Source organism: Prionailurus viverrinus, chromosome E2 (genome assembly GCF_022837055.1).
Source record: "Prionailurus viverrinus isolate Anna chromosome E2, UM_Priviv_1.0, whole genome shotgun sequence".
Lineage (NCBI taxonomy): Eukaryota > Metazoa > Chordata > Mammalia > Carnivora > Felidae > Prionailurus > Prionailurus viverrinus.
Genome location: NC_062575.1, coordinates 37,478,053 through 37,502,358, shown reverse-complemented (window position 1 = coordinate 37,502,358; position 24,306 = coordinate 37,478,053). Strand labels below are relative to the sequence as shown.

At 38.1% G+C, this 24,306-nt stretch overlaps 1 protein-coding gene across 4 annotated transcripts in view; it reads right to left on the bottom strand.

The window, feature by feature from the left end:
* NETO2 (neuropilin and tolloid like 2) overlaps positions 1–24,306 on the bottom strand; it is a 65,498-nt gene that overhangs the window by 12,932 nt on the left and 28,260 nt on the right. For all 4 annotated transcript variants that reach the window (XM_047834579.1, XM_047834582.1, XM_047834580.1 and 1 more), the window contains one exon: positions 14,437–14,665. In XM_047834579.1, coding sequence (XP_047690535.1) covers positions 14,437–14,665 — 229 coding nt within the window. The remainder of the gene's footprint in view (positions 1–14,436; positions 14,666–24,306) is intronic.

Genomic DNA, 24,306 nt, shown 5'->3' with positions numbered 1-24,306 from the left:
AACATTAAATAAAAAAAGGAGATTTCCAAACCAGGACTTTTGTTTTAGAAAACTTATAAAATCCTTTACTTTGATCACATACATATGACATTTGTTTTTTGGAGGGGTGGTTTTCTTGTTCTTCATGGATAATAAAGCTAAATTTAGGATATGGAGCTAAGTCTATTGCAACCTTCAACTTAGTTTTATATTTAATTATTGTAAAGACATCACTTGAGGGAGGCTTTTCACCTGTTTACTTATCAGATTTGTACTGATGGAGACATCACTAGTGCAGATACAGAAATACCTTAACTAAAACACATCAGAGAATAATTTTGCATTTAAGATTTAGACCAGTGTTACCCAAAATATAATGTAAGGCAAAATATGAACAAGTAGCCACAATAAAAAAGATATTTAGAAAGAAACAAGTGGAATTAATTTCACTAGTAGCTTATTTAACCCCATATATCTTTGCAGAAAAGAGAAATATAGAAGGACTGAGGCTGCTACCTTTAGAAGGGTCTGTGTGCAAGTTTGGCCCTTAGTTTTGGCAACTGAGAACTTGACTTTCTTCCATTCCCTGACTGGTAAGGTTCATGGTGCCTAGAGTTGGTGTGAACAACATCATTTATGCCATATACCTTCTTTCCTTTTGTGAGTCTAAAATTTTGGTACAGGCAAGGCAGATACATGGTGCCTATGTGCCTAGCCCTCAACAAAAACTTGGGTGCTGAGCTCTAAGTGGGTTCTCTGGGCAGAAACGTACATGTTACTGCATTTTTTGTTGCTTAAGAAATGCACATGCTTGGAAAACTTGAGGAAGATGGCGGCGTAGGAGGACGCTGGGCTCACCGCGCGTCCTGCTGATCACTTAGATTCCACCTACACCTGCCTAAATAACCCAGAAAACCGCCAGAGGATTAGCAGAACGGAGTCGCCAGAGCCAAGCGCAGACGAGAGGCCCACGGAAGAGGGTAGGAAGGGCGGCGAGGCGGTGCGCGCTCCACGGACTGGCGGGAGGGAGCCGGGGTGGAGGGGCGGCTCGCCGGCCAAGCAGAGTCCCCGAGTCTGGCTTGCAAAAGCGGAGTGGCCTGACGGACTGTGTTCTGACAGCAAGCACGACTTAGCGTCTCGGAGGTCATAAGTTAACAGCTCTGCTCAGAAAGCGGGAAGGCTGGAGGACAAAGGGAGGGAGAGCTGCTGAGCCCCCGGACGACAGAGCTCAGTTTGGTGGGGAACAAAGGCGCTCGCCAGCGCCATCTCCCCCGCCCATCCCCCAACCAAAATCCCAAAGGGAACCGGTTCCTGCCGGGGAAATTGCTCGCTCCGCGCAAACACCCAACTCTGTGCTTCTGCGGAGCCAAACCTCCGGCAGCGGATCTGACTCCCTCCCGCTGCCACAGGGCCCCTCCTGAAGTGGATCACCTAAGGAGGAGCGAGCTAAGCCTGCCCCCCCTGCCCCCGTGCACCTTGCCTACCCAACCCCAGCTAATACGCCAGATCCCCAGCATCACAAGCCTGGCAGTGTGCAAGTAGCCCAGATGGGCCATGCCACCCCACAGTGAATCCCGCCCCTAGGAGAGGGGAAGAGAAGGCACACACCAGTCTGACTGTGGCCCCAGCGGTGGGCTGGGGGCAGACATCAGGGCTGATTGCGGCTCTGCCCACCAACTCCAGTTATACACCACAGCACAGGGGAAGTGCCCTGCAGGTCCTCACCACGCCAGGGACTATCCAAAATGACCAAGCGGAAGAATTCCCCTCAGAAGAATCTCCAGGAAATAACAACAGCTAATGAGCTGATCAAAAAGGATTTAAATAATATAACAGAAAGTGAATTTAGAATAATAGTCATAAAATTAATCGCTGGGCTTGAAAACAGTATAGAGGACAGCAGAGAATCTCTTGCTACAGAGATCAAGGGACTAAGGAACAGTCACGAGGAGCTGAAAAACGCTTTAAATGAAATGCAAAACAAAATGGAAACCACCACGGCTCGGATTGAAGAGGCTGAGGAGAGAATAGGTGAACTAGAAGATAAAGTTATGGAAAAAGAGGAAGCTGAGAAAAAGAGAGATAAAAAAATCCAGGAGTATGAGGGGAAAATTAGAGAACTAAGTGATACACTAAAAAGAAATAATATACGGATAATTGGTATCCCAGAGGAGGAAGAGAGAGGGAAAGGTGCTGAAGGGGTACTTGAAGAAATAATAGCTGAGAACTTCCCTGAACTGGGGAAGGAAAAAGGCATTGAAATCCAAGAGCCACAGAGAACTCCCTTCAGACGTAACTTGAATCGATCTTCTACACGACATATCATAGTGAAACTGGCAAAATACAAGGATAAAGAGAAAATTCTGAGAGCAGCAAGGGGTAAACGTGCCCTCACATATAAAGGGAGACCTATAAGACTCGTGACTGACCTCTCTTTTGAAACTTGGCAGGCCAGAAAGAATTGGCACGAGATTTTCAGTGTGCTAGACAGAAAAAATATGCAGCCAAGAATCCTTTATCCAACAAGTCTGTCATTTAGAATAGAAGGAGAGATAAAGGTCTTCCCAAACAAACAAAAACTGAAGGAATTTGTCACCACTAAACCAGCCCTACAAGAGATCCTAAGGGGGACCCTGTGAGACAAAGTACCAGAGACATCTCTACAAGCATAAAACATACAGACATCATAATGACTCTAAACCCGTATCTTTCTATAATAACACTGAATGTAAATGGATTAAATGCGCCAACGAAAAGACATAGGGTATCAGAATGGATAAAAAAACAAGACCCATCTATTTGCTGTCTACAAGAGACTCATTTTAGACCTGAGGACACCTTTAGATTGAGAGTGAGGGGATGGAGAACCATTTATCATGCGACTGGAAGCCAAAAGAAAGCTGGAGTAGCCATACTTATATCAGACAAACTAGACTTTAAAGGCTGTAACAAGAGATGAAGAAGGACATTATATAATAGTTACAGGGTCTATCCATCAGGAAGAGCTAACAATTATAAATGTCTATGCGCCGAATACCGGAGCCCCCAAATATATAAAACAATTACTCATAAACATAAGCAACCTTATCGATAAGAATGTGGTAATTGCAGGGGACTTTAACACCCCACTTACAGAAATGGATAGATCATCTAGACACACGGTCAATAAAGAAACAAGGGCCCTGAATGATACATTGGATCAGATGGACTTGACAGATATATTTAGAACTCTGCATCCCAAAGCAACAGAATATACTTTCTTCTCGAGTGCACATGGAACACTCTCCAAGATAGATCATATACTGGGTCACTAAACAGCCCTTCATAAGTTTACAAGAATTGAAATTATACCATGCATACTTTCAGACCACAATGCTATGAAGCTTGAAATCAACCACAGAAAAAAGTCTGGAAAACCTCCAAAAGCATGGAGATTAAAGAACACCCTACTAACGAATGAGTGGGTCAACCAGGCAATTAGAGAAGAAATTAAAAAATATATGGAAACAAACGAAAATGAAAATACAACAATCCAAACGCTTTGGGATGCAGCGAAGGCAGTCCTGAGAGGAAAATACATTGCCATCCAGGCCTATCTCAAGAAACAAGAAAAACCCCAAATACAAAATCTAACAGCACACCTAAAGGAAATAGAAGCAGAACAGCAAAGGCAGCCTAAACCCAGCAGAAGAAGAGAAATAATAAAGATCAGAGCAGAAATAAACAATATAGAATCTAAAAAAACTGTAGAGCAGATCAACGAAACCAAGAGTTGGTTTTTTGAAAAAATAAACAAAATTGACAAACCTCTAGCTAGGCTTCTCAAAAAGAAAAGGGAGATGACCCAAATAGATAAAATCATGAATGAAAATGGAATTATTACAACCAATCCCTCAGACATACAAGCAATTATCAGGGAATACTATGAAAAATTATATGCCAACAAATTGGACAACCTGGAAGAAATGGACAAATTCTTAAACACCCACACTCTTCCAAAACTCAATCAGGAGGAAATAGAAAGCTTGAACAGACCCATAACCAGCGAAGAAATTGAATCGGTTATCAAAAATCTCCCAACAAATAAGAGTCCAGGACCAGATGGCTTCCCAGGGGAGTTCTACCAGACGTTTAAAGCAGAGATAATACCTATCCTTCTCAAGCTATTCCAAGAAATAGAAAGGGAAGGAAAACTTCCAGACTCATTCTATGAAGCCAGTATTACTTTGATTCGTAAACCAGACAGAGACCCAGTAAAAAAAGAGAACTACAGGCCAATATCCCTGATGAATATGGATGCAAAAATTCTCAACAAGATACTAGCAAATCAAATTCAACAGCATATAAAAAGAATTATTCACCATGATCTAGTGGGATTCATTCATGGGATGCAGGGCTGGTTCAACATTTGCAAATCAATCAACGTGATACATCACATTAACAAAAAAAAAGAGAAGAACCATATGATCCTGTCAATCGATGCAGAAAAGGCCTTTGACAAAATCCAGCACCCTTTCTTAATAAAAACTCTTGAGAATGTCGGGATAGAAGGAACATACTTAAAGATCATAAAAGCCATTTATGAAAAGCCCACAGCTAACATCAACCTCAACGGGGAAAAACTGACAGCTTTTTCCCTGAGATCAGGAACATGGCAGGGATGCCCACTCTCACCGCTGTTGTTTAACATAGTGTTGGAAGTTCTAGCATCAGCAATCAGACAACAAAAGGAAATCAAAGGCATCAAAACTGGCAAAGATGAAGTCAAGCTTTCGCTTTTTGCAGATGACATGATATTATACATGGCAAATCCGATAGACTCCACCAAAAGTCTGCTAGAACTGATACATGAATTCAGCAAAGTTGCAGGATACAAAATCAATGTACAGAAATCAGTTGCATTCTTATACACTAACAATGAAGCAACAGAAAGACAAATAAAGAAACTGATCCCATTCACAATTGCACCAAGAAGCATAAAATACCTAGGAATAAATCTAACCAAAGATGTAAAGGATCTGTATGATGAAAACTATAGAAAGCTTATGAAGGTAATTGAAGAAGATTTAAAGAAATGGAAAGACATTCCCTGCTCATGGATTGGAAGAATAAATATTGTCAAAATGTCAATACTACCCAAAGCTATCTACACATTCAATGCAATCCCAATCAAAATTGCACCAGCATTCTTCTTGAAGCTAGAACAAGCAATCCTAAAATTCATATGGAACCACAAAAGGCCCCGAATAGCCAAAGGAATTTTGAAGAAGAAGACCAAAGCAGGAGGCATCACAATCCCAGACTTTAGCCTCTACTACAAAGCTGTCATCATCAAGACAGCATGGTATTGGCAAAAAAACAGACACATAGACCAATGGAATAGAATAGAAACCCCAGAACTAGACCCACAAACGTATGGCCAACTCATCTTTGACAAAGCAGGAAAGAACATCCGATGGAAAAAAGACAGCCTCTTTAACAAATGGTGCTGGGAGAACTGGACAGCAACATGCAGAAGGTTGAAACTAGACCACTTTCTCACACCATTCACAAAAATAAACTCAAAATGGATAAAGGACCTAAATGTGAGACAGGAAACCATCAAAACCTTAGAGGAAAAAGCAGGAAAAGACCTCTCTGACCTCAGCCGTAGCAATCTCTTACTCGACACATCCCCAAAGGCAAGGGAATTTAAAGCAAAAGTGAATTACTGGGACCTTACGAAGATAAAAAGCTTCTGCACAGCAAAGGAAACAACCAACAAAACTAAAAGGCAACCAACGGAATGGGAAAAGATATTTGCAAATGACATATCGGACAAAGGGCTAGTATCTAAAATCTATAAAGAGCTCACCAAACTCCACACCCGAAAAACAAATAACCCAGTGAAGAAATGGGCAGAAAAGATGAATAGACACTTCTCTAAAGAAGACATCCAGATGGCCAACAGGCACATGAAAAGATGTTCAGCATCGCTCCTTATCAGGGAAATACAAATCAAAACCACACTCAGGTATCACCTCACGCCACTCAGAGTGGCCAAAATGAACAAATCAGGAGACTATAGATGCTGGAGAGGATGTGGAGAAACGGGAACCCTCTTGCACTGTTGGTGGGAATGCAAATTGGTGCAGCCACTCTGGAAAACAGTGTGGAGGTTCCTCAGAAAATTAAAAATAGACCTACCCTATGACCCAGCAATAGCACTGCTAGGAATTTATCCAAGGGATACAGGAGTACTGATGCATAGGGCCACTTGTACCCCAATGTTCATAGCAGCACTCTCAACAATAGCCAAATTATGGAAAGAGCCTAAATGTCCATCAACTGATGAATGGATAAAGAAATTGTGGTTTATATACACAATGGAATATTACGTGGCAATGAGAAAAAAATGAAATATGGCCTTTTGTAGCAACGTGGATGGAACTGGAGAGTGTGATGCTAAGTGAAATAAACCATACAGAGAAAGACAGATACCATATGGTTTCACTCTTATGTGGATCCTGAGAAACTTAACAGGAACCCATGGGGGAGGGGAAGGAAAAAAAAAAAAAAAAAGAGGTTAGAGTGGGAGAGAGCCAAAGCATAAGCGACTGTTAAAAACTGAGAACAGGGGCGCCTGGGTGGTGCAGTTGGTTAAGCGTCCGACTTCAGCCAGGTCACGATCTCGCGGTCCGTGAGTTCGAGCCCCGCGTCAGGCTCAGGGCTGATGGCTCAGAGCCTGGAGCCTGTTTCTGATTCTGTGTCTCCCTCTCTCTCTGCCCCTCCCCCGTTCATGCTCTGTCTCTCTCTGTCCCAAAAATAAATAAACGTTCAAAAAAAAAAAAAACTGAGAACTGAGGGTTGATGGGGGGTGGGAGGGAGGGGAGGGTGGGTGATGGGTATTGAGGAGGGCACCTTTTGGGATGAGCACTGGGTGTTGTATGGAAACCAATTTGTCAATAAATTTCATATATATAAAAAAAATAAATAAAATAAATTAAAAAAAATAAAAAAATAAAAAGAAATGCACATGCTTAGTGTGCCCTTCATGGGAGGGAGAGAGGATAAGGAAGTCTGTGAAAGGATTTCTCCAGACTCAGACAGTATTTTTCCTTTGTTGATCCTATATCCTTTCACTGTAATAAATTTTAGCTGTGAGTATTCAAATGTATGCTGAGTCCTGTGAGTCCTTCTAGCAAATCACTACCATGTGGGTGGTGTTAGGGAGCCCTGAAACAATATCCAAAATATTCTCATTTAACACGTATATAAAATATTAGGAGATATTTTACATTATTTCTTATCAAGTCTTTGAAATTCAGAATAAATCTTCATAATTATAGCACATTTCAATTTGGATGGGCCACATTATGAGTGTTCAATAGCTACATGTGGCTGATGGGTACTGTTGGAAAACACAGGTACAAGATGTTGGGAATAAATAAGACGAGGAGAAAGGAAAACGGCTGAAAGGCTTTCTTGCTAACTTTAACTGTATCTTTGTATCAAGCACTGCTTTGTAGTCATTTGAAATAGTGAAGCAGCCTTTACATAGCTGTTTTTTTCAAGTTTGAAAAGTTGATAAAAATTTTCTGGACACAGTTGATATCCATCAATAGGGCAACAAGCAGCAGCAGCAGCAGTATACTCCATGCAAGTATTACTGCTGAGCTCAACATTTCCCACTACTTGAGAAACTCACTAAATCCAAAATAACTCAAAGCTTTTTCCCTTCATCTGTCCAATTTTCACTTTCTAAGTCAATCAGACCCTAACTGTAGGTATCTTTGACTCATTTTGATCAGTCCCCAAATCTTGTGTATTCTACCTCCACAACTCTTCTTTCTTCTGTCACTGCTCTGGTTCAGACCTTCCTGGTCTCCCCCTCTGACTATGGAAGTTAGCCTCCTATGACCTCCACGCCCCAATTAAAGCACAGCTCTGATTACATCATCGTATAGTACAAGACCCTTCAAAACTCCCCAAAGCTTATAACATGAATTCTAATTTTATTTTATTCTAGAGAGTGTGTATTCACGCACACACAAGCTGGGGAGACAGGCAAAGGGAGGGAGGAAGGGGGAGAGAGAGAATGAATGAAATCTTAGCAGACTCTATGCTCAGTGTGGAGCCCAACACAAAGCTCAATCCCACGACCCTGGGATCTTGACCTCAGCAGAAATTAAGAGGCGGACGCTCAACAGACTGAGCTACATCATGAACTCTAGTTTTTGTCTTCCTAAAAAAAAATTTTTTTAAGTTCATTTTTTCATTTTGAAATAAAGAGCATGAGTAGAGGAGGGGCAGAGAGAGGGAAGGAGAGAATCCTCAGCAGGCTCCACACTGTCAGCACAGAGCCCGATGTGGGGCTTGATGCCACAAACCATGAGATCATGACCTGAGCCAAAACCAAGAGTCAGGTGTTCAACTGCCTGGGCTACTCAGGTGCCCCTACTTTTACCCTTTAATTTAAAGGCTTTCTAACTCTAGCTAGGCTCCATGCCCAGTGCGGAGCCTAAAGCAAGGATTGAACTCATGGCCTGGAGATCAAGACCTGAGCTGAGAGCAAGAGTCAGACGCTCAACCAACTGAGCCCACCCAGGCAACCCTAATCTACTTTTTTTTTTTTTCAGTTTTTAATTTTCTTTAAGTTTATTTCTTTGTTTTGAGATAGAGTGAGAAAAAGCAAGAGCACAAGTAAGGTAGGGACAGAAATCAAGTTGATGCTCAACTGACTGAGCTATACAGGTGCTCCATGAGCTCTAATTTTAGCCTTTGTAAAAAAATTTTTTTTAAGTTTATTTATTAATTTTGAAAGAGAGAGCATGAGCAGGGGAGGGGCAGAGAAAGAAGGAAAGAGAATCCCAAGCAGGCTCCACACTGACAGTGCAGAGCCCAGTATGGGGCTCAAACTCATGAACTGTGATATCATGACCTGAGCCAAGATCAAGAGTCAAATGCTTAACCGAATGGGCCACCCAGGTGCCCCTCTAATCTACCTTTTGACTCATTTTTCTTTCTTCTTTCTTCTACTACTTCTTGTGGTCCAAATTGGCTCCATGCTTTTGTTCATTCTGTGGCCTCTGTTTGGAATAGCAACCTCAATTATCCAACATTTCTACCTTCTAAAATCTCAAGGATAAACTCCAAGGTCCTACCTTCAAGGACTACTTGCTCCATAATCAATGCTGTCTGCTAGAAGTAACCTGGATATTTAATCAGGAAGCACTTTGTTTTCTGTCTCAAACAGTCATTGTCATAGTCAATCCTGTAACTGCCTCATTTGCATCTATGTCACCTCACCTAAGTGACTATAATAAGATCCTTTAGAGCAGGGAATGTTTCATCCATTTCTGTATCTTCATAGCAAATAGCATCTTGTATGATAAATGTTAAATAAATGAATGGAAGGCAGGTAGGAAGGCTGGTTGACTAAATTGGCTTCATAACCCAACTGCCCATCTGGCAATTCATCAAGTCTTGTAAAATTACAGACAGAAGAGTTCAGCTATAATAAAGCTTGTGTAGGTCACATACAATCATGATATTAATATAGAATCCATGGAACAATAATATTTTGAAATTATAAGTAAAGGGAAAAAGTACTAATTCCTAAATTTCTGAAGGAAAATATCTGATAGTATCTTACTCTTCCACCTTTATATTTACAAATTTTGACTTGCAAAAATCATATAGTTTACCATTTTACTCTATTCACTTAGGATATAAAGGCGAAAATATTTCCTTCTCTTATGAGGACAATATATACCAGTTATTTTAAAAATATATATGATGTGAACATACACACTAAACTATCTTGGGGCAGTCTGGATAAATCTTCAAATGGTGATTTTCTTCATACAGAGGTGACTGTGAGGAAAGGGATTAGTCAGAGAGGCTAATCAGCCCTCTCCAAATGTAGATTAAAGTTAAAGGCCACTTAAAACCAAGCCAAAAAACATGAAGGTATTTTTGAAATCAGTTAAAAAAACTTTTTTAATGTTTACTTTTGAGAGAGAGAGAGAGAGAGAGTGAGAGTGAGCGGGGGGAGGGGCAGAGGGAGAAAGAAGGAGACACAGAATCTGAAGCAGGCTCCAGGCTCTGAGCTGTCAGCACAGAACCTGATGTGGGATTCGAACTCACAAGCCATGAGATCATGACCTGAGGTAAAGCCAGATGCTTAACCAACTGAGCCACCTAGGCAACCCTTGAAGACAGTTTTCTTTTTTAAATCAAAGGTGATGTAATATGATTTACACTTACAATAAGCAAAATCAAAATAATTATCAAAAGTACTGACAAGTCACTTGGACTTTTACAGGAGATAGAAAGGCAATAGAACCAATTTTTCCTTGGGATTTGTTCATGTGAATTATCAGGAATTTAAGGGAAGAATCCTAAAATCTGTCCTCAGAGTTCTTCCACTTTTAAACTGGATTAGTATCTACAGTGAGCTACAACATCCTTTAAGATGAAAAAATTCTCACATGCTCACAAATTAGTAAAGATGACTTTTAAAGACTTAACTAAGATAAAGAGAAAACCCCATTATAACTACAAAGAAAATTTCTGAATATACACAAAAGGAAATTCAACTGTGTTGCCACAAAAAATCAATTAACCACAAAAGGAGGTTGTAATGAAGAAAATGAGGGAGGAAAAGCTTTAAGACATTTAGAAAACAAATAGCAAAAGTGTAGAAGTTCTTCCACCTTAGTAATTACTGTTAATGTAAATGAGTTAAACCCTCTATTCAAACAGCAGAGATTGGCAGAATAGATAACAAAACTCCCCCTAGATCCAACTATATACTGTTCTACAAAAGACTCACTTTAGATTTAAAGATACAAATTGGTTGAAAATTAAAAAAAAAAATATGGGGAAAGATATTCCATGCAAACAGTTAACCAAAGAGAGCTGGGGTGGCTATACAAATATCAGACAAAAATAGACTTTAATGTCAGGGTATTGACTGTTGCAAATGATAAAAAGGGACAATGTAGATTGGTAAAAGGGATTCATCAAGAAAATACAATTATAAAAATATATAAATACATAAAATATCAGAGCCCTAAATTATAAGAAGAAAACACTATCAGAATTTTAAGGGAGAATTAGATATTCTACAATAATGGCTGGAAACTTCAATATCCCACTTTTAATAATGGATACAACAACCAAACAGAAGATAAATAACCAAATGAAAGAATAACACTATAAGTCAACTGGAGGACCTAATAGATATATAAAGAAAATTCCACCTAGCAACAGCAAAATATACATTTTTCTCATGTATAAGGAATTTTGTCCAGAATGGACCATATGTTAGGCCAGCCATATACACACAAAAATCTTAAAAGACTGATATCATACAAAGTTTCTTTTCCAATCACAATGAAGTAAAACTAGGTATCAGTCACAAAATAAAAACTAGAAAATTTGTAAATATGTGGGAATTAAACTACACCCTCTTAACCAACTGGTCAAAGAAGAAATCACAAGGGAAAATTAGATAATACCTGAGACCAAAGAAAATGAAAACACAACATACCAAAACTTATGAGAAGCAATGAAATAGTGCTAAGAAAGAAATTTATAGCTATAAATGCCTACATTAAAAAAGGAGGAAGATCTGGAACCATTAACCTTAAAGAGCCAGAAAAGGAAGAGCAAACTAAACTCAAAGTTCTATGCCTTTGTCAGTAGTACTGAAATTGTAAAGAGAGAGAATAGAAAAACTAAAAAAAAAACCAAAAAATGGTTCTTTGACGAGATCAACAAAATTGGCAAACTTTAGTTACAATGATTAAGGAAAAAAAGAAACAGAGATAAAATGACTCAAATTACTAAAATCAGAAATGCAAGTGGAGACATTATTACAGATCTTATAGATATAAAAAGGATTAGAAGAGAATACTAACAACAATTCTACACCAATAAACTACTAATCTAGACGAAATAGACAAATTCCTAGAAACATACATTCTACCAAAATTGAATAAAAACCAAACAGGAAATCTGAACAGATCTCTAACTAGCAAGAATATTGAATCAGTAATCAAACTATTTCCCAACAAAGAAAAGCCCTGCACTGGATGGCCTCACTGATGAATTCTACCAAATGTTTACAGAATGTCAATTCTCAAACTCTTTCAAAAAGCTGAAGAGAAAGGATCACTTCTTACTTATTCTATGGATCAGCATAACCCTGATACCACAGCCAGACAAAGATACTACAAGAAATTAAACTACAGACCAATACCTCTTTATGCATATTGATGCAAAAATTCTCAACAAAATACTAGCACTGAATTCAACAACATATTAAAAGGATTATACACCATGACCAAGTGGGACTTATTCCTGGAACACAAAAACAGTTCCACATACAAAAATCAATGTAACACCCCACATTAACAGAATGAAGAGGGAAAAAATGACATGATCATCTCAACTGAATCAGAAAAAGCATTTGACAAAATTTCATGATGAAAACACTTAATAAACTAGGGCCAGAAGAAAATTTCCTCAATGTGATAAAGGCCATATATGAAAACCCCACAGCTAACACCATACTCAATGGTGAAAGGTTGAAAGCTTTTCTCTTAAGATCAGAAACAAGACAAGGATGTCTCCTTTCACTTCTATTCAACATAGTACTAGACGTTCTAGCGAGAGCAATTAGGCGAGAAAAGGCAATAAAAAGCATCCAAATGGGACAGGAAAATGTAAAATTATCTGTTTGCAGATAACATGATCTTATATGTAGAAAACCCTAGCAAGATTACACACACACAGACACACACAGAGCTAATCCAGTAAAGTTGTAGGATACAAAAAACAGCATACAAAAGACAAAAGTAAGGAGCATTTCTACACACTAACAATGAAAAACTGGAAAAGAAAATAATTCCTTTATAACAGCATTAAACAAAAAAATTCTTAGGAATAAATGTAACCAAGGATATGCAAGACCTGTATACTAAAGAGTACAAAGCACTGTTGAAAGAAATTAAAGACAACAAATAAATGGGAAGACATCCTGGGTTCATGGACTGAAGACTTAATATTAAGATGACAATACTACTCAAAAGCAATCCACAGATTCATTATGATTTCTATTAAAAAACAAAAAAACAAAAGTGTTTTCTGAATGTTTTCTTTAAGAGAAGGAAAGAGCTTCTTGGAAATATGGTTGGTTCTAGGGCTGGACCAGGGAAAACACAGTTGAGCCTGGGCCATCTTATGGTAACAGAAAGTAAGAAAGTGATTTTTTTTTTTAAAGGCACATCAAAAGGATAAAGGAGACAACTTGAAGGAGCTCCCAGTGGCCAAAGCTGGGATTCTGAGCAACAAAATGTTAGTACTATAATAATTATATATCATATATAATTATATATATAATAATGGCATAAAATAAAAATCCATAAACTCATACTGATATAAATAACTGAATAGATAAATGAGGGGGAAAAACAGCTTTTCCTCACAGTTTAATTACAATTAATAAGGGTAGAAGGAATAATGGAAACAGAAAACTCCCATTAGGTAAACACTACAGGAATACCTATTACATGAGAAACTAACAACAGTGAGCAAAAGGATATTACATAGTCTGAAAGAGAATTATTAATTAAGATGAAAAAATTAGTAACTTTATAGTGGAGGAACCTGACAGCACGTCAAGCAAGTGACTGAAGTTAATGTCAGACAAATCCACATTATGTACCCCTGCCTCACTGGTGTGATACACTGAGAAAGATATAATGTGATTTCTGGGGTACTGACAGAAATACGTAACTTCAAATGAATACATGAGAAAACATCAGAGAAACCTACACTGACAATAGACTAAATAAATGGCCAATGCCCTTCAAAAGTATTAAGGTCATTAAAGACTGAGGAACTGTCACAGATGGAGGACACTAAAGGACAGATGAAAGTAAATGCGATGTGGACATTAATGGGAAAACTAGTGACATGTAGATAAGGTCTATATACTGGTCAATAATACTGAGTCAGTGTTATTTTTCAGTTTTACTACATTATTAGGGGAACCTGAGTGAAAGGCATATGAAAACTCTACTATTTTCATAACGTTCTATATGCTTAAAATTATTTAAAAATAAAAAGTTAGAAAAAAACAGCCTATCTAGATCTTTGATGAGCATGGTTTGGTAGATTCATAATTATTCACCACGCTGAATTACTACTACCGATAATTTTTTAAATCTTGAAAGAAGTCTCCACATTCTGCATTCCCTATCACATTTACACCTTTATACTAAGGTAGTGCTCCAATTTAATGTATTAACATGGTTTTTCACCCAGGACAGTTAATTCCTTGAGAATAGGGGCTAAGACTTAGTTATTTCTACATCCTGTTACTAGTCTTTGCCAAAAGAAAATAGAACTGAATTCTGAATAAATGAAAATTATGTAAAAGATCCCAATGCTATAGGATTTACTTACGCTCCACAAAGGAAGTAAAGAGCATTCTGAACCTGCTTAGCCGACTACCTTCATCTGCCCACATTCGGATCACTCCAACTCCTGTTTTCAGCATGACATCATTGGCCACAGTGCTGCAAAACTTGGCCTTCAGGTTTTCAATAGAACTGCTTCCATCATAAACTGCAACGAAATTTCTCTTGCATTCATTTGAGTGCTCCATTTGATAATCTAGGAACCTCAAATAAATCTGTAACATTAAAACAGAGAAAAACACTGCTTTTGAAAATATAAATTTGAATTTTCTAGTTCTGCTATCCAATCAACATGGTAGACTAGATTACAGTAGCTGACAGATAAACAGATAAATCTAACAGACAAAAGGCTGGGGCCTAAGCAGTTAAAAGACTAAGACACTCTTTGGCCTCTTTCTTTGTCTTAATGGAACTAAGCATTTAAGGAATCTTAAGTTTGTGTTTGATCTATAAAGAGAAGAAACTTTTTGTTCCATGAGGCTTACTGGTTGTCTTAGTTTCCTTATTATGAAAGCAATCTTGTGGTACTGACAGACTGGGAAAATAAAAGAATCCCTCATAACAAATGTAGTTTTTTAAAAGTTTTTCTTCACGTTTTTAAAGCTCAAGTTTAGTAGTAAGGTATATACAACCTGGTTTTTCATGTAACACATCAAAACCATTTTTATATTACCTATACTCCTCATAACCATAAACATTCCCATGATGTCCTGTCATTTATTTACCCTTATTCTATACTGCATATTTAAGTGGCTTTAAAATTTCACCCCATAAATGACAATTTCTAAGGTTTCTGTCAGGAAGATGTAAACTGTAGTACCAAAATAAGCACTATTAGTATTCTAATTTGATTAGCACTCTTTTTCTTGAAATTTTATAGGCAGCTTGCCACCTGGCACTAAGTTCTTAAAATATGCTTGGTCCACTCTTGTTTAAAGATTTCCTTTAGATTGTAGGCTTAGAAGGACTGTGCGCATTAATGTTCAGGTTGCGGGTTTAGAAGGACATTGTGCTTATCTCTAAAATAACTGAATGAAGTAACTATTATTCTTTACAGGCAAGGAGAAAATGAAGACTCAGATAGATTAAGGAATTTGTCCAAAGTTACTCAGGGTGAAGATCTGACCTAGGCTGGACTGACTCTAACATTTGTGTTCTTCCCACTCTCTGGGATGCCCTTCATGCAGGCACAAGCACAGTTCAAAAGACTTGGGGCACCTGGGTGGCTAAATCAGTTAAGCATCTGACTCTTGGTTTCGGCTCAGATCATAATATCACAGTTCATGGGTTTGAGCCCTGTGTTGGGCTATGCACTGACAGCACAGAGCCTGCTTGGGATTCTCTCTTCCTCTCTCTCTGCCCCTCCCAGCTCTCTCTCGCTCTTAAAATAAATAAACTTAAAAAAAAAATAAAAGACTTCATATAACAAAAACGTAATGTCATAGATCTCTTCTCTCTAAAATATCTTGATGGCACAAAACTAAGCAAACAAAAAAATATAGCTCAAAGGGTTAAATTTCGACCAAATAACTTTAGCTTATTTGAAATGACCAGTTTGCTACTTCCAAGAGAATGGTGGAAAATTGGTAACTAAATAGGATCACCATTTCAAAACCTCATAAAACCTTTATAAATGTATTACATATAAGCAATAGGTTTCCTTAAATATATCATTTATTCTCATTAATTCCATTGTTTACATAACCAAAGCATTCTGTCCATGGTTCTGTGGTAGTGAGCAAGTTTCATCAATACAGTAATTATTTGCCTTCCCTATTATACTGTAAGGTCTTCCAATGAGAGAATCATGTGCTAATTATATCTAGTGTAATTCTTGCTCATAGCAAGTAATGAATACATGGCTAGGCTTATAAAACTATGAACTGGTAGAGCTAAATATAAGAAAAACAATAAAGAAGTCTGAAGTATTTAATCTTTTCTGTAATCCAAAGAAACATGGTACTACACAAGACCACAGTAAATGCTCTTTAACTTTTTAAGCCAAAAGTTTTAAGTCCTATGATAATGACATTCTTTTCTGAGTGTAGCAAAATACTGAAATAAGTTTAGTACAACTAATTTTCAGAAAATATTTCTAACAGTATGAACCTAACAAATTGAAATAGGTGGGAGGGGGACACATATAACTCTTCTCTCACCCAGACTGCATGACAACAAATCTACTAAATGCTCATCTCTTATCCCACTCCCACACCTTCCCCAGGGAGGTGGAGTTACTTTGATGGTGGGGAGTCTGGTCTCTCTTTCCCTGGACCACCAAGTAGGAAGCAGTGACCTTAGTGGGTTTCCTCTGCAGATGCAAACTTTCCTTGGGCTGGGATGGTCCAGGCTAGATTTAGGTGGGAAGTACAACTGGTGGGTAAGGAACTATCAAGTCTAATATGACTCTCTCACTAAGCTGCTTCCTCTAGCCTTTGTTGTAATAAAGGAGCTATTTTGAATCTCCACATTCTCAGTGTGGAGGGAAAAGGGGATGCAGTCTACTGGAACTCCTGAAGACTCCAAAAGAAATGCAATGACATCCTCAGAAAGCAACTATGGACATATCTTGGAGGTACTGCATGTTTGGTTCCAGACCACAATCAAGTGAATACTACAATAAAGTGAGTCAAATGCATTTTTTGGTTCCCAAAACTGGCATATAAAAGTTGGCTTGCACAGTAGTCTGTTAAGCATGCAATAACATTAAGTCTAAAAAAATGTACATTCCTTAATTCAAAAATAACTTATTGCTAAAAAAAATGCTAACCAGCATCTGAGCTTTCAGCAAGTCATTATCTTTTTGCTGGTGGAGGATCCTGCCTCAATGTTGATGGCTGCTGAAGGCTGGGGTGACTGTGATATCTTAAAATAAGGCAACAATGAAGTTTGCTGCATCAATTGACTCTTCTCACACAAATGATTTCTCTGCAGCATGCAACACTGTTTGGTAGCATTTTACCCACAGCAGAACTTCTTTTAAAATGGAGTCAATCCTCTCAAACCCTGCCACTACTTTATCAACTAAGTCATGTAATATTGTGAATCCTCTGTTGCCGTTTCAAGAATCTTCACTGTATCTTCACCAGGAAGAGATTCCATCTCAAGAAACCACTTTCTTGCTCATCATAAGAAGCAACTCATCTGTTAAAGTTCTATCATGAGTTGCAGAGATTCAGTCCCACCTCTAGGTTCCACTTCTAATTCTAGTTCTCTTGCTGTTTCCACCACATTTGTAGATACTTCTTCCCTGAAGTCTAGGATCTTTAATTTGTAAAAAATGCAGTAAAATGAAGTGTGCCTGTATAGCATTCCAGATCAAAAGGAGATCCTTGATAATAGGCAGTACAACTACTGACATTAGATCCTTATCTTATAGTTGACATAAAATCAATCCTTAAATGTTAAAACCAAAGCACACAGATCAAAATACATAAGTGTAGTTCTACAACCTATGGTTAGGAAAGTTTATTAAAAACAAACATAGAAGACACAAAGTATAAACCATAAAGATAAAAATAATCAATTTTACTACATTAAATAAATGGACTTCCAGAACCACCCAAGATGAAACAGTATGGCTTAACTAAAAACTCAGAATAAAATGTGAAAAGCAACTACATGAAGATTCTGGAAAGTAAAAGATGGGCCTTGAAGGAAGTCAAACTTGAATGACCCATAAAGGAGGTGAGATTCAGTTTTTTCTTTCTCCTTTGTGTCCTGGGCGGATTCATGGAACTCACAGCAAAAAACAGACAATGAACTCAGAGAAAGCACTCCAGCCAGAAGACTGAGAAATTGGGACGAGGGGTGTGTGTGTGTGTGTGTGTGTGTGTCTGGTTTGTTTTTCCCATTGTATCAGCTCTGCCCAGGGTCAGCACCAGTCACAGAGTTGCATGCAGCAGCTACAGCAGCAACTGAAACCCCAAGGGAAATCCCATCTCCTGAACTAGCAGAACTAAGAAAAGGATATGATGATGTCAAGAGTGTGGAGGGAGTCCCCCCCCCCATTCCCCCCCCCCCCCCCTTAGTCACTCAAAACTCACAGGTCAGGAGGCAGAAACACTGAAGAAACTTCTTTTTGGCCACCAGAGGAAATGAGAAAAGGAAACGTTATCTGGAGAATGTGAAGGAGTCTTGGAGAGCAGAGAACTAAAGAAAAAGCACTAATTCTGGCTTCCCTACATATTCATGGCATACCTATCTGGCTTACTTGCATATTCATGAAACAGAACTAAAGAAACATGACAAAGATGTTGAGAAACCAAATTCAAGTACCTGAGCAGGACATCCCCTGGGTAAGCCTCCACAGCACAGCAAAGGCCCCAAAAACTCAACAAATGCTGGAACCACCGCCCACACGAAATGACATGGTACATGCAATCTGAATCTAACTGGGTAGACTGTCTGACAAAAATAAAATAAATAATAACAAAAGCCAACATCTTCCAGGTATTTTTAACAGGACCCAGAGTCTCACAATGTTATATTGAAAATATCCAAGACATAATAAAAAATTACATATAAAGACCCAGGAAATGGGATTAATTCTGAAATGAAAAAATAGTCAACAGATCTCAATCCTAACAGGATCCAGATATTGGAACGGTCAACGCCTTTATTTTTTTTTTTAACGTTTATTTATTTTTGAGACAGAGAGAGACAGAGCATGAACAGGGGAGGGGCAGATAGAGAGGGAGACACAGAATCTGAAACAGGCTCCAGGCTCTGAGTTGTCAGCACAGAGCCTGATGCGGGGCTCGAACTCATGGACCGTGAGATCATGACCTGAGCCGAAGTCGGACGTTTAACCGACCAAGCCACCCAGGCGCCTTTTTTTTTTTAATTAAAAAAATTTTTTTTTGTCAACGCCTTTAAAGCAACAATATAAACATGCTCCGTGAGGTAAAGGCAAACTCTAAAGGAGTAGACAGATAATAGGAGAGAAATAGAAATTGTTAAAGAACCAAGTGGAGGGGCGCCTGGGTGGCTCAGTCGGTTGAGCGTCCGACTTCAGCTCAGGTCACGATCTTGCGGTCCACGAGTTCGAGCCCCGCGTGGGGCTCTGGGCTGATGGCTCAGACAGAGCCTGGAGCCTGCTTCCAATTCTGTGTCTCCCTCTCTCTCTGACCCTCCCCCGTTCATGCTGTGTCTCTCTCTGTCTCAAAAATAAATAAACGTTAAAAAAAAATTAAAAAAAAAAAAAAAAAAACCAAGTGGAAACCTTAGAACTGAAATTGAAAAATATAATGTCTGAAACTAAAAAAAAAGAATCCACTGTATGGGCCCAATAGGAGAATGGGGATGGCAGAGTGAAGTCAGTAAACTGGAAGAGGACTCCTGAGAATCTGAGATACTGAGTAAAAAGGGTTGAGAACATATGAACAGAGCCTCAGGGACTTGTGGAACAATTTTAAAAGGCTTAAAATTCATGTCCCTTAAGTCTCAGGAGAAGAGATTCTTACAGAAAAAAATATTTGAAGAAATAATTGCTAAAACTGTCCCAAGTTTAGTGAAAGACAAAAATTTAGATTCAAAAAGCTCAGCAAACATAAAACAGGATAAAAGCAAACAAAAACCAAGGCCTACACACATCAAAAATCAAAATCAAAGACTTGAGAACTGACAGAGAAAAATGATGCATTTTGTAGAAGGGAACAATTTGAATGGCTGTGGATTGCTCTTCAGAAATCAGTGCCAAAGGCAGTCCATCAAAATTTTTAAATGTTGAAAAAGAGAACCTGTAAACTTTAGAATTTTATATACAGCAAACATGTTCTTTCAGGAACGAGGGCAAAAAGATGTAAGAGACTCAGAGTTTGCTGTATACAGACCTGCTATAAAAGAAATGCTAAAGGAAGGAAGCTAGCTAGGTAGCTAGGTAGCTAGGTAGCTAGGTAGCTAGCTAGGTAGCTAGCTAGCTAGCTAGCTTGCTTTATTATTATTATTTATTTATTTATTTATTTATTTATTTATTTGAGACACAGAACGAACAAGCAGGAGAGGGGCAGAGATAGAGGGGGACAGAAGATCGGAAGTGGACTTTCTACTGTCAGCAGGTGCAGGGCTCAAACTCGCAAGAAGGAACTCATGAACCTTGAGATCATGACCTGAGCCAGAAGTTGGACATGCAACGGACCAATCCACCCAGGTACCCCTAAAGGAAGTTCTTAGGTAAAAGAGAAAGGCTACTAGAATGAATCCTAGAACTTTATGAATGAAAGGAAGCAGATATGGTAAAATATCTGGATAAATATAAACCATCAAGAATAAAAAAAAAAAGAGGATGGGGCGCCTGAGTGGCTCAGCTGGCTAAGAATCTGACTCTGGATATTGGCTCAGGTCATGATCTCATGGTTCATGCATGGATTTAAGCCCTGCATCAGCCTCTGTGCTGACAGTGCAGAGCCTCCTTGGGATTCTCTCACTCCCTCTCAAAATAAATAAGCTTAAAAAGAAAAAGAAAGAAAAAAAGAGAGTATCACTACAGACCCTACCAACATTAAGAAGACTGAAAAAAGGGGGTGCCTCACTGGCTTAGTTGGTGGGGCATACATCTCTTGATCTTGGGGTTGTAAGTTTGACCCCATGTTGAGTGTAGAGATTACTTAGAAATAAAATCTTTCAAACAAAACAATAAAAAAAATACAGTAAACAGTTCTATACCCCCAAATCAGATGACTCAGATGAAATGGACAAATTCCTTAAAAGGGACAAACTGCCCAAACACTTCTAAGAAAAATATGTTACCTGAATGGCCATATCATTTATCAAAAATAATGAATTCATAGTTAAAAACCTTACAAAAAAAGCTCCAGGCCTAGGTGAATTCACGGTTAAATTATACCAACCATGCAAGGAAAAAGTTATGCCAATTCTTTTACCAAAGACATAAGATTTCATCTTATGTGTAATTTCTGCTGTCATACTGTGTTTTATAATAAAATATATATATTTCATCTTCATCTCTGTTTCTGGCTCAGAGCTCCCAAAACCCTTGGAATTTCCTGAGCAATAGGAGCAATGGGAGGATCTTTTGTTGTATTTGGTCTCTTGTCCTCAGTTCCTGAAAATGTTCTAGAGCCATAAAGTTGAAATGGGTGTCTTGTGGCTCTTTCAACAATTATTTATGTTAGTGAGGTAACTTTTGGAAATCCCCTAAAGATGGGGGCTGGTCACTGGGGTAAATAACCATGAATTGAGGGTTTACACTTTCAGTGCCACCCCAACTTCTAGGGAGAAGAGAGGGCCAGGGCTGACAGCTGATGATTTAATTAGCCATGCTTATGTAATAAGGCCTCCATAAAAAAAACTCAAAAGGAAAAGGTTTCAAGAGCTTTCAAGTTGGTGAACCAGAATGTTTCCATATGCCATTGTGCTAAACCCCATATTCCATGGGTACAGAAGCTCCTTTGTTCAGGACCTCACCTGTATTTTTTCATCTAGCTGTTGATTCTTATCCTTTAATATGCTCTGTAATTAACTGGCAATTTAAGTAAGCAAACTGGTTTCCTGAGTTTTCTAAGTGGCTCTAGCAAATTAATCAAACTCAAGAAGGGGCTCATAGAAGCCTCTGACTTATAACCAGTTGGTCAGAAGCACAGGTGACAACCTGGATATAAGAATGGCATCTGAAGTGGAGGCCAGACTTGTGGGACTGAGCCCCTAACCTTAGGAATCTGATGCCATCTCAGGGTAGATACTGTCAGAACTGAGTTGAATCACTGGACACCCAGTTGGTGTCTGAGAATTGCTTGGTGGTATAAGGGAAAAAAGCCCACAGTTGGAAATGGTATCAGAACCATCACTCCAGAAAACAGATGCAAAAATCCTCAATAAAATATTAGCTAATTTAATCCAGCAACATAGAAAAATGGTAATACTTTAATCACAACCAAATATGGTTCATCCCAGGTATCCAAGGCTGGTTTAAATTATGAAGAATCAATATAAGTCTCCATTATAAACAGACTAAAAGAGAGAAGATACATGATCACTTTAATCTGTTAATCAACATCCATTCATGATGAAAATCTTAGAAAAACAGCAGAACTTCTGTAATCTGGTAAAGGGTATCTACAAAAACCCAGAGCTCACACCATACTTAATGGTGAAAACCTGAATGCTTTCCCCCTCAAAATCAATAACAAGGTAACTCCCATTCAGCACCATACTGGAAGCTGTAGAGTGCCAGAGGGTAGACTTTAAAGCTCCAATAATCAAAACAGTGTGGAACTGACAAAAGGACAGACACACAGATCCATGAAACAGAACAGAGCCCAGAAATAGATTCTTACAAATGAAGTTATTATTATTCTTTTAACAGAGGTACAAAAGCAATAATGGAGAAAGGATAGTCTTCAACAAATGGTGCTGGAAAAGTCAGACATCCATAAGCGAAAGAAAGAAAGAAAGAAAGAAAGAAAAAGAAAACAAACCTTGGGCTATACACAATACCTTATACAAAAATTAACTCAAAATGGGTCATAAAAATATAAAATTATATAACTTTCAGAAGTAAATATAGGAAAAAAATTATGACTTTGGGTCAGGCAAAGAGTTTTTAGATACATTAAAGGAAAATTCATTAAAAAATGAATAATTTGACTGCATTAAACTTTTTCTCTGTGAAAGACACTGTTGAGTAAAAAGAGCCACCAACTGAGAGAAAATATTTGTATATCACTTGCCAAAAGACTTAACCCAGAACTCAAAAGTGAATAGTAAGAAAACTACTCAATCTTAAAATGGGCATAGCCAACACCACTAAAGATTTAGACATTGCAAATTTGCAAATTAAAACCCATAGCATTATATCTTCATTAGAGTAACTATAAAAAAAAAAACAAACAGCTGATAATACCAAGTGCTTAGAACTTACGTAGAGCAATTGAAAATCTGGTAACATTCCTTGTGGAAAGAAACGCAAAACAATATAACCACTCTGGAAAACAGCTTGCTGGTTTCTTATAAAGCTACCATGTGAATCAGCAGTCTCCTGGATGAATATCCAGAAAAATTAAAAACGTGTTTACACAAAACAGCCTGTACAGAAATGTGTATAGAAGTTTTATCAATAATAAAAAAAACTGGAAACAGTCCCCATGTTCTTCAGCTGTTAAGAATAAACTATAGTATATCCACATCATAAAATCTGTTCATCAATAAAAGAAATGAACTACTGGTACATGCAATAACAGAAGAATCTCAAGCGCATCATACTAAACAAAAGAATTCAGACTCATACATACTATGTGATTCTAATTATAGGACGTTTGGAAATGGTAAAACTATAGAACAGTAAAAGATAATTAGTTGCCAGGGATCAAGATTAAAGACGGGTTTTGACTGCAAAGGAAGAGACCAAGATAATTTCATTGGGGTAATGGAATGGTTCTTGATTATGGTGGCTGTCAAATGACTCTAAGCATCTGTCAAAAAATTTGACTGTATGTTACTTGATATGACCAAGTGTCAGCAAGGATTGAGTAATGAAAATACTCTTAAAAGAATAAATTGCCACTAACACTTTGGCAGCCTTTGGCATGCTCTGGTAAAGCTAAAGATGGTCATGTCCTACAACACAAAACTACACTTCTAGCTATATAACCAAATGAAGTCATCATACATGGGCATAATGAAAATACAAAAATGTTTATAGCAGTATTATTTAATATATTAAAATGTGAAAGCAAATTAAATGTCTAAAAAGAGAATGGTGATTAATTTCTACAATTGATAAAAAATTTAAAAATATACAGAATAGTACATATTTTTATAGTACATAAATATGAAAATACAAAATTGTATAGAAATTATAAAACTCGAACTCAGGGTATGTAGGAAAGCTAAAGGG